General features: G+C 34.2%; 1 protein-coding gene across 1 annotated transcript; it reads left to right on the top strand.

The window, feature by feature from the left end:
* The first annotated feature begins 6,478 nt into the window (after window positions 1-6,478).
* On the top strand, window positions 6,479-9,776 carry LOC149260363 (indole-3-acetate O-methyltransferase 1-like). Its single transcript, XM_089379946.1, has 4 exons — window positions 6,479-6,568; window positions 6,740-7,186; window positions 7,719-7,985; window positions 9,355-9,776. Exons 1-4 carry the CDS (start codon window positions 6,479-6,481, stop codon window positions 9,721-9,723), a joined length of 1,173 nt encoding a protein of 390 aa, XP_089236072.1. The 3' UTR covers window positions 9,724-9,776.
* The last annotated feature ends 1,885 nt before the right edge of the window (window positions 9,777-11,661 follow it).

Raw genomic sequence — 11,661 nt, 5'->3', positions numbered from 1 at the left:
ATCCTTGCACATTACAACATTTTGTTCTTTCTTAATTTTTCTTTTTGGTGTGTGCTTTAAGAAATCTTCAATCACCCCTTTCTCCATTGGCCGAGAGTAAGCTTTTAAAGTGCTGATAGGCTGCTTTTTTTAGTTCCTCTGCACCTCTGATCTCTTGGCTTTCTACTTGAATTTTTTCTATTTGGTTTCTTGCCCTTCTTATTTTCATTGTGTTGTGGAAGAAGGATGTGTTTTTGTCACCTGCCTTGAGCCACAAACATTTGGATTTCAATTTTGCCTCTTCTTCTTCTTTTATGTTTTCCCTATATATTTCCCAGAAGATTTCCTTCTCTCTTAGGTAATCTTGCTTGCCTTCTTCTCTGTTTTCTTTTTTAGTTTGCATGCTTTCCATTATCTGCTGTAACTCTTATTTATTTATTTATTTCATTTGCTCTTGCCCATTCCTTTAATTTGGCTCTCTTGTAGTTTTTAATTTTGTTTCCCAAATATACTGAGGCGATCCTGTTACTCTTGGCTCCCATGCTTCCTTGACTAGTTCACTGATTTATGTGTTGTTGTCTGAAATTGAGCTTGTATCTAAACGGGAGCGGCCCCTGGTTTTCCATTTTTCCCATGAAAATTGTCACTGGTTTATGGTCAGACGCAGTGATGTGTAATATTTTTGATTTTATGGAGCTATGCACTGCTACTATGTTTTCTTGTATCAGAATTCTATCCAGCCTTTCTTTTATGTTGCTTTTTCCCACTCTTTTATTGCTCCAACTATATTTCTTGTTTCTTGGTGAGATGCAGGGAAAATTTTAAGAACCCCCCCTAAATTTATAAATATAATAAATGGGCGAATCTCCATGGTATATAGGAAAAATGGAAGGCGATTTTATCAATAATATAATATGTATATATAATTTTTTGGCGAATCTCTCACCAGGCATGGCGAATATTTTACTCAATTATAAAATCTTGTAAGATCTTGGCAAGTCTTTCACTAAATAATAAAACTTTGTAAAGTCCTAGTGAATCTTAGCATAGGCTACATGCTGGTTTAATTCCCCCATTTAAATAGGCTACATTCCAGGTGAATACCATGGGTCAATACCATGTGCCATTTTGGTGAATACCATGGGTCAATACCATGTGCCATTTTTATTTTTATTAATTCTAATATTAGGGTTAATAATGGTTTTTTGCATGGTATTAATAACAATCTAGTCCATGGTATTTGTCCCATAGTATTTTGGCCATAGGTTTCACCTAAATATAACCCATTTTTTGAGTGTTCGTAAATATAAGGTGACTTATGGAGTAAATATAAAAAAATGTTTATTTGTTTACCATACCTCTCGTTTATTTATATTTTTATTAATTTACCATACCTCTTTTACAAATATGGTATTTGGCCCATAGGATTCACTTAAATAAAACCTCTTTCTTGAGCCTTCATAAATAGAACGAGGGTTATGGACTAAATATAAAAAGAGGTTTTATTTATTTACGATACGTCTAGTTTATTTATATTTTTATTTATTTACCATACCTTTAGAACGAGGGTTATGGACTAAATATAAAAAGAGGTTTTATTTATTTACGATATGTCTAGTTTATTTATATTTTTATTTATTTACCATACCTTTTGAGTAAGTATAAAAAGACGTTTTATTTATTTACCATATACTTTACTTTACATGAGACTTATGGAGTAAATATAAAAAATGTTTTATTTATTTACCATACCTCTCATTTATTTATATTTTTATTAATTTACCATACCTCTTTTATAAATATGGTATTTGGCCCATAGGATTCACTTAAATAAAACCTATTCTTGAAAATGGGCGAATGGATTCACTTAAATAAAACCTATTCTTGAAAATGGGCGAATGGAAGGTTGTAAGTCCTAATTTCAAGGGCTAAATTTACCCTTTTTACCCTCTCCCTTAAAATAAGGTGGGCTATTTGAGGTGATTTGTAAAAATGTACTATGATAAAAAATATTCGCCCACTAAAAATTTAAAACCACTTAATTTCGCCAAAGGGCGAACATTCGCCCCTAAAATTATCCTTGGTGAGATGTCTCTTAAATTGTGTTGTTCCATTATTTCTTCTAGAAGATCCCTGGATGGGTCAGTGTGGTATGTTCCTCCAAACTTTTCTTCTATACTTCTTACCAAATTTAAATCTCCTCCTAGAATTATTTTCCCAGCTTGTATTTCTTTTAGTGCTTCTTTTATCGTGGCCCAGCATTGCTCTTTTTCTTTGTAGTGATTTGAGGCATATATGTTTATAACACTATACCTCTCTTTTGTGTTGATTTGCATTAGATCCATTTGGATCCAATGCTGGTATTTTTTGTATTTTATTAACTCCCAAGTTCCTTTTTTCCATATTGTGAAAATAGCTCTAGACACTCTTGTTGCCTGTATTTCTTCCCCTTCATAGTTTCTGAATTCTTTTTTGATATTTTCAGTGTCTTGGTTGTTTGTTTTTGTCTCCTAAATCATAAGGATATCTTGGTTTTCTTTTGCCAGAATGTCTCTTGTGGCATTTTCTTTGACGGATGATCCCATTCTTCTGCAATTCCAGGAGACCACTATCATTATTTACTTGTTGGTTGGTGCATGGTTCCTTTCCCTCTTTGCTGGCTCTTTTCATTATTTCGTGTGCTCCTTCCTAAGAAGGTTTCCATAGGTTGTTGTGTTCCTAGTGCCATTTCATTTGTTGCTTCTTCATCACTAATTTCTTTGTTTTTCCTGCTTCCTACTTTTTTTTGATATTCTACATTTGTGGGTGCTTCCTTTGACTGTTTTTTGGTTAGATTTGTCTACTGGGGGGGGGGGGAGGAGGGGTGTGAGAATTTGGTATTAGAGGGGATGAAGGTGGGTTGGGGGTATGTTGTGGGGATTTGGATCTAGATCTAGATCTCGGTCCAGGGGATGGGGAAGCTGAAGGGTCCAAAGGCTCAAAAGGATTATGGCTAGCAAGAGGATCTCTGGGTGATGAGGGGTGGAGATCAGAGGATGTGGAGGGCTACAAAGAAGATATATTTGGTTATTTATGGATAATATTCTTTCTTTTAACCTCTTCCCATTTGTTTTCCAGATCTTCAATATTTTCATTTTTAGTTTCCTTTTTTTTGTACATCTATTTGCAAAATGACCATATTCGTGACATACTTTGCATTTGAAGGGGATTTGTTCATAATCCAGCTATTGTATGTGCGTCTACTGGTCCACTTTGATTTTGATAGCTTCTGGAAGCCCTTTCCCAGGATCCACTTCTACACATATTCGGGTGCATGCATGCATATTTGCCTTTGGCTCGCATCTGTCTATATATTTCCCAACTGTGTTTCCTATGGCTTTGACTGAATCATACCCCCAACAGTGAAGGGGAAGGTGTGGCAATCTAACCTAGACGGGGACGGTATTAGGAACATCCATTTCTGGGTCGAAATTCAGCGTCCATCTATTTAGATACAAACCCCTTGTATCCATAAAATAAGGTCCATTTTTGAAAATCAGGTCTCAATCCTCCTTGCTTTCAAAATGAAAGGTATAGTAACCTCTTCCACAAAACCTGATTGAGATTTTTCCATCTATTGACGTGGTCCAGTTCCTTTCTACCCATTTTTGCATAGTTTTGTTGTGATGATTCATGTCTCAAAGAAGTGCAATCACCATGTGTACAAGCATAGACAATACTATAGGGTAATTGAGTTAAAACTAAAGGGTTTGCACTTGGGTTGAGCACACACCATTGCCTAGGAAAATATTTAACACCCTTATTATGTCCTTGTCTTAACAAATTGATTGCATATTTGGGCATCCCATTGTACTGGGAAATGCCCCAATGCCTTTCAAATTTACATCAACATGGTGAAATACTTTTTGCATCTTCATCAACATGAATAAATAGATAAGTTACAAAATGTACATGTCATATTAGTATACATTAACTGTTTGTTATATGCTTCAAAAGGCTCTAATTAAAGAACTAAGCATAATTGATGTTTCCATTATTATCACCATCTATAAGTCAACCAACTTCCCCCACAAGGATAAGAAAAGTAGGGAACTTTGACTTCTTTAGATCCTGAAGTAGTAAGAGCAGCATCAAACACATTTGTATAATGGATATTTTCCTTAATAAATGGTTAGCCAATACCATTAAGAAATACAAACTACATGAGAATTTTTTCATTACGATACAAACTTAGAAAGAGGTAGATATTAACTATAAAATATCCACCATTGTTAGCTAAAAGCTAACAAATCTGTATCATGAGACATCACAAGCTTCAACTCAACATCGTTTCCTATATGGCATTGCATATGGAATATAAAAAAAAATCTCAAATGGAAAGGAACGAGTTCCTATACATGTTATGAGTGGTCAAGTATGTCATGAAAATATAATACCAAGATAAATTTAGAAAAAAAATTATGACATGGAGAATTATCCTCTAACCTAAGGCCATGATATTTAGCTTTGTTGTAACTCTTAAGACAAAAATGAATTAAGAATACTATTGTAGATTAATACTAATGTACTAGTGATATATATTTTGAATGGGAATAGTGATGTCAATTTTTGAAGTGCCCTATTTGGGGTGTAAGGAATACTACACTTTTGTGGTAAATCAACTTAAGCATCATTTCACTGTAGATTATTTTCTCAAATAAATATTTGCCTAGTTTTTCTCTTTTTGTAAGTATTCTTACCAAATTCTTCATAAGATGAGATTGAACCAAACTATTACAAAATTTACTCAATTACCATACATATTGTAAATATCTTCCTTCTATTTGTATTTTTTCATTTTAGCCTCTGCATTTATTCTATCCACTAATTTCTAGTAGTTGACACATGCACTAAGGGCTCTAGTTTTGGGGGTTGGCCATAATGGCTAGGAAACTTGTAGAGATTTCCTAGTGCTAGGAAGTTGGATATTGTGTTCCTGGTTAGTTGGGTGGCAGATTTAGTTGGTTAATCTTTGAAGAGAATAGAAAGGAAAGCAACTTTGGGGGTTGGCCACAATGGGCTAGGAAACTTGTAGAGATTTCCTAGTGCTAGGAAGTTGGATAGTGTCTTCTTGGTTGGTTGGGTGGCAGATTTAGTTGGTTAATATTTGAAGAGAAGAGAAAGGAAAGAAACTTCAAAACTAGGTGCAGACTGTACAAATCCCAATGTACTCATCTTACTCTTATCTAAGTTTAAATTTAAATTTTATACACTAAATAATATTTGCAATATAGTTTGTGTAAATATACTATATAAATGAAAATGATAGAATTATATATATAAAAAACCATTTTTAAAATGTATTATAGGCATAGTCTTTTAGCTTGTTCAATTGCTGAGACACATTCTACAACCCACTACTACAGATTTATGTAATTTTTTTTGTGCTCAACTTAGAATTGACGAATGTTATTTTTAAAATAAAAATAAAATGTTATTCAAAAGATATGATTAAAATATGATTAAAATATTTCAAATAGCTTTACTATTATACATATTGGTTCTTTGTAAGGTGTATTTTTTAGTGGCAAGTTTAAATTGTGTCTCCTACACAATCTGAGTGCTCAAGATTATATATTTTGGTTGGTTGTAATGTGTATATTTCAGTTGCAAATTTAAATTGTGTGTTCTACACAATCTTAATTGCTCAAGAAAATTTTCAAAATTAAATCCATTTATGTATTTAAAAAATACTATTTAAACACTAAAAAAATACACATACATAGTGTGTGTCTCTATGTGTACATATATGTATAGAAAGATATCTAACCATACATCTATCACACATCAAGAGCAATCAAATTTCTAAAAATACAATTTCTTTTTCAAATTTTGCACTTCATAAAATTTGATTCTCTAAACACTTTTATATTAATAATTAAAATGAGCCTATACTAATTTTAATAATAATAATATAATTTGTAATTTTTCCAGCAATGTAACAAATCTAATCCTATGATACTACGTGGCAGTGACTACTTTTAACAAATATTGCACACATCGATTTCACTATATTGGACATATTCGGACTTTAACACGCATGGACTTTCACACCTGCCCAACAAATTTCGAAATATTTTAAAATAAGAATGTTAATTATTTATAAATTGATATTGTTTATAAATAGATAATGTTTATAGATTTATTTTGATTTGTAAGTGTTGATTGCAGAAATAGGAAATCGTCAGCCAGCCCATCTAATTTCCAATTTCGAAATATTTTCAGAATCAAGAATCAAATTAGAAATTTTTTCAAAATCAACAACTAAATTTAAGATGTTTTTGTGCTCCAATTGTCAATGAAATGGACTAATCCATGTCCTATGCACTGAACTCCGGACTATTTTTGAAATGACTTTTCGTGTTCGAATCACAACAACTCAATAGTCTCCCGGGGTGCTATAAGTATTCATACTTCAACTTGAGCTTCACATGCATTCAGCTTTCAGCGTCGAGAAATAATGGAGGGTGGAAACGGGGATTCGAGCTATGTGCTGTGCATGAAGGGTGGAAACGGGGATTCGAGCTATGTCAACAATTCATCTGTCCAGGTAATCCCATTAATCTGAGCTCGCAATCTTATAATTAGAAATATTAATATTTCTAATGGACTAATTCATTCTGTCTGGCAAAGCATTTATGAAATAATTGTTCTATCCAGTAAAACATTAATCCACCCAAAAGAATCCACTAATCCACTCATTGCAATGATGGTCGTGCAGTTAAATATGGCTATGGCCATGAAGCCCGTTCTGGAGCATTCGATCTACGAGAACGTGACATCTGTCATGGGAATGAGGGAGGTAGATAACGTATTTCGTATTGCAGATTTGGGGTGCGCAACGGGGATCAATACTCTGCTCGCAGTAGACACCATCGTGAATGCTGTGAAATTAACTTTCATCTGGCATTCCATGGACGTGCCGGAATTCCAGGTGCACTTCGCCGATCTCCCGTCAAATGATTTCAATACATTATTTCGAACGTTGCCTCCACTGAAAGGCGGCGCAGATGGAATAACAGCAGCAGAGCACAATGAAGAAGATAAGCCTCCAGCTACTAGATGTTACTTCGCATCAGCGGTGTCGGGATCGCATTACGGACGCCTTTTCCCAAGCCAAACCCTCCACTTCTGCCACTGTTCCACTAGCCTGCACTGGCTCTCTCGAGTAAGTGAGTGAGGCACACATTGAGTATTATCATAGATATTTTAATGATATAGGTATTTTATAATTATTTTAGATTTTCAGAATATTTTAAAAAGTTACTTCGCATCAGCGGTGTCGGGATCACATTACGGACGCCTTTTCCCACGGCAAACCCTCCATTTCTGCCACTCCTCCGCTAGCCTGCACTGGCTCTCTCGAGTGAGTGAGGGACACATTCAATTTTATGAGTATTTTATTGATAAGGGTTAAAATGGTTGAATCTCAGATTTTGGAATATTTTAGAATCAGATGATTTTAATGATCTGATATTCCCTGGACTAGATATTTAGATTGGTTTGCTATATATTTAGATTGGTTTGCTATATAGATTGGTCATCTGGCTTTTTGTTATTTTGGATAGATCTATGAGATGCCGGTATCTGCATAACGTGGTTTCAATTTCGTTTTCGGATAATAAAATTATGCCTTAAAAAAAAACCCACTTAGCGTGAACAAATTTATTCATGCGATTAAACATGACGTTCAATTTTAGGTTCCTGCTGACGTTGAGGACAGAAATTCTGCTGCTTGGAACGAGGGTCATGTCTATATATCCAGCGATGCAGTGGCCGATGCGTATCTCGACCAATTCAGACAAGACTTGGCATCATTTTTAGAAGCCCGAGCACAGGAAATTGTTCCTGGAGGATGCATGTTCATAGCGCTCCCGGCTCGTAATTCTGGCGACATAAAGCAACAAGGCGGGTTAGGAGCCGGCGCTCGTCACTTGGAAGCAGCATTTGAGGAGCTAGTGAAAGAGGTAAAATAGATAAATCGATATAATATCTCAGAATTACATTTGGATATTTAAACATAAAATTTATTTGGGCATTGGTGTTGAGTGACAAAGTTATTATAGATTGATATAAAGTCATTTTATAGATTGATTTATTTAAGAGCGCAAGAACGTTACTTATTACTGTGATGATTTATTTTAGAGTTCAAGAAAGTTAATTTTTTTTTCAGAAGAAAAAGCAATATATTTATATTGAGGCAATATAAGCAGCTCTGTTGGGATACAATAACATATGGTTCCAAGAGTCGGAAACCAGACTGTGGAGGGTCAAAATTTTACAGATATTGTGAGTGAACCTCACCATAAAACATAGAGACAACCAAATTGACCCATTAAGCACAAAGAAATACACAGATCCATGCTACAAGGAAGTCTGATATCCAGAAAATCAGAAGAAGGCATACAAAAAACCAAAACTGCATAGATGATACCAAAGCCTGCGAGCACTCAAGAACACTGCAGCCTCCTTGGGATCGACTCATAAAGAGCAGAGATGTTCATCATAACAGAGTTGAAAGGAAGCTTAGAGTCATCGAAAATCTTGTGATTCCTCCAATTCCAAACACTCCATAAAGCAATGGCAAGAATGATTCGCTTAGATTCTTCCTGCCTTGCCCACCACTCGAAATGAGTAGAAATAAAACCAAGGAGAGGAAAATGAAAGGAAAAAGCCAAATCATACCATATTTGTTGGGTTGCCTCACATTTGAAGAACATACCAAAGTTTGACTCCTCATCAGCTTCACAAATCACACATCTACTAGGGCCGTGCCACCATCTCTTCCTCAGGTTTTCCGATGTTAAGTTTTTATTGTAGAAAACTAACCATGAAAAAATTATCATTTTGAGAGGGCATTGCTGTTTCCAAAACACCATCGAAAATATCTGTCTTGTAGGCATATTCTTTTTGGGAACAAGATCGAAATAGATATCTTTTACTTTTGCTGTTGAATGAGAAGGGGATAAAAACCAAACTAGATGATCTTCTTGCCCATCACAACTGATCCCTCCTTTCCTAATAGCATCCTTGACGTTATCCCAAGTTGAAGGAAGTCCAATATCATCCCCATTCTTCAAAATAAGCAGAGAGCCCCACCATTCCGCAATGATCTTATCCCAAGTGAAAAGGCCAGATTGGGTACTATGATATTTATATTTAAATTTGAGGAGTGATAAAAATAAAAAACGATGATAAAAGTTATTTCTTCCCAGCATCCAAACTAACTTCAATTTTGACTTTTACATTTAAATATATTTGTTCGATTTGGATTAACAGGGTTTGACTTCAATTGAATTTTACATTTAAATATATTTGTTCGCTTTGGACTAACAGGGTTTGATTGAAAAAGATAAATTGGACACTTTCAACCTTCCTGTCTACGGTCCAAGTGTGGAGGAGGTGCAGAGCATCGTGGAGGCGGAGCAGTCCTTCGAAATAGAGAACATGAGGCTTCTCACTTGTTTTCCTTTGCATCCATTGTTGGAGGTTAGGAAAGGGGAAGAGGAGAGGTTTGGGAGAAAAATAAGTAACTTTTACAGAGCCTTGGTTGAGAATATTGTGGGAACTCAATTGGGGTCGGATGAACATCTGGTTGACGAAATTTTCAAGAGGATTGCAAAGAGAGCGGCTGCTAAATATGAAGAGTTCGTCCCCAATAACATGGACGTGGTTGTTGCTGTTCTCATTCGCAAAAGAGCTTGATTCACTCTTTCGGTTATCTTTGCATGCAGGCTTTATTATAATAAGAGCAGATTAAAAAAACCATGAGTTTCCGTCTGATATTTTCAGTTTCTTCATTAACAAATATTATGATCAGAAGGTGAATCATATTTTATTTCATTATATGTAATTTTTAAAAATGTATATGGATAATAGATTAGTTTTTTATAATATTTATTTATTAAAAATATTTTTTTTAATTTTTTTTAGTAATATAAGAAGTATTTTAATATTTATGTTTAGTTATTTGTCCTATTTCAGTTTCTCCACATTAAGAAATATTATGGAGAGAAGGTGAATACTATTTTTCAGTTTCGTCATTAAGAAATATTATGATATTATGATCCGAAGGTGAATGACATTTTATTTCATTATATGTAATTTTTAAAAATGTATATGGATAATAGATTAGTTTTTTATGTTATTTATTTATTAAAAATATTATTTTAAGTTTTTTAGTAATATAAGAAGTATTTTAATATTTATGTTTAGTTATTTAATGGTTATGGATTGAAAATGAGGCACAAACAAAGATTGGCATCCTTCGTACTGATAATGGATTAAGTGTATTCTAGTAATGATTTTCAATCTTATCTTAACCAAAAGGTGTAGCTCTGAGGATGAATAGGACATTGTTGAATATGGTTCATTCCATGATGTTCTTTAAGAATGTAAAATTAATGTTTTCGAGTGATGTTGTTCTCTTTCTAGTCTATGTGAAGAATAGATGTCCATCACATGCTATTTAAAATAAGTCTCCTTATGAAATGTGCTATGGCCACACCCCCTCCATCAAGCACCTCAGGGTTTTTGGTTCCACCAACTATGCCTTGAAAGTGTCCATCCCTATGAGATTGGAAATATTGGTACCAAGATTTCTACAAGAGATGGCAATGGAGATGAAAATTATGGTGATCTAGATCACATAAATACTCAGTATAATTGTGAGCTGAATTTTTCTGCTAACTTTGAACCAACTTCTTTCAAAGAAGATGCTTCTCATGATTAATGGAAAGAAGCCATGTAGAAGGAATATGATTCTCTCATTAGCAATGAGACTTGGAAAATGGTGGATCCTCCATAAGGAACCAAACCAATTGGTTGCAAGTGGGTCTTCAAAAAAAAGTATAAAGAAAATGTCTCACTTGAAAAACATAAAGCAATGCTCGTGGCAAAAGGATTTGCACAAAAGGAAGGTGTTGACTATGAGGAAACATTTTCTCCCACAAAAAAATGGGTGTCCATGCAAACCATATTCTATTTGGAAGCATAGAAAGGATGGAAAATACATTAGATGGACATGAGGACTACTTTCTTGAACGCAGATTTGAAAGAAAATGTTTTTATGTCTCAGCATGAAGGTTTTGTTGCAAAGGGAAAAGAACAAAAGGTGTGAAATCTCATCAAATATTTGTATGGTCTAATACATGCACCACGAGCATGGTATCAAAAAATAATTGAGCATATTCTGAAACTAAATTTCAAACATTACAATCTTGATTATGCAATTTTGTTTTTCAAAAATGTTGGAAAAATAGTTTTGTATCTTGTAGTATATGTAGATGATTTGTTAATAACAGGAAACAATGAAACTTATATTGCATCCATGAATAAATATTTGAAGAAAGGTTTTGAAATGACATATTTGGGACATCTTCATTATTACTTAGGCATTGAAGTCAATCAAAAGCATAAATACATCTTCATTTCCCAAAAAGAGTATGTTGGAGGACTACTAAACATATTTGGCATGATAGATTGTAGCCTTCTCTCCACTCCAATGGATTAGAACCCAAATCTTACGTCGAAAGAAAGGAATGAGTTTAAGGATGCAACCAAGTACAAACAACTTGTAGGAAGTATCAACTACCTAACCACAAGCAGACCAGTTATCTCATATTTTGTGAGCATGCTTTCCAT

The sequence above is a fragment of the Pinus tabuliformis genome, chromosome 6, assembly GCF_031772625.1.
Source record: "Pinus tabuliformis cultivar Carrire ecotype Pingquan chromosome 6, CPIR1, whole genome shotgun sequence".
NCBI lineage: Eukaryota > Viridiplantae > Streptophyta > Pinopsida > Pinales > Pinaceae > Pinus > Pinus tabuliformis.
Note: the sequence above shows the minus strand (reverse complement) of the source record. Positions and strands in the feature narration are given on the sequence as shown.

What these genes read in the sequence shown, in the direction of transcription:
- LOC149260363 (XM_089379946.1), top strand. Translation starts at nt 6,479, where the DNA reads ATGGAGGGTGGAAACGGGGATTCGAGCTATGTGCTGTGCATGAAGGGT. An exon ending in GCCTGCACTGGCTCTCTCGA is followed by an intron (nt 7,187 to 7,718) that starts GTAAGTGAGTGA and finishes GTTCAATTTTAG; the next exon opens with GTTCCTGCTGACGTTGAGGA. An exon ending in TTGAGGAGCTAGTGAAAGAG is followed by an intron (nt 7,986 to 9,354) that starts GTAAAATAGATA and finishes TTGGACTAACAG; the next exon opens with GGTTTGATTGAAAAAGATAA.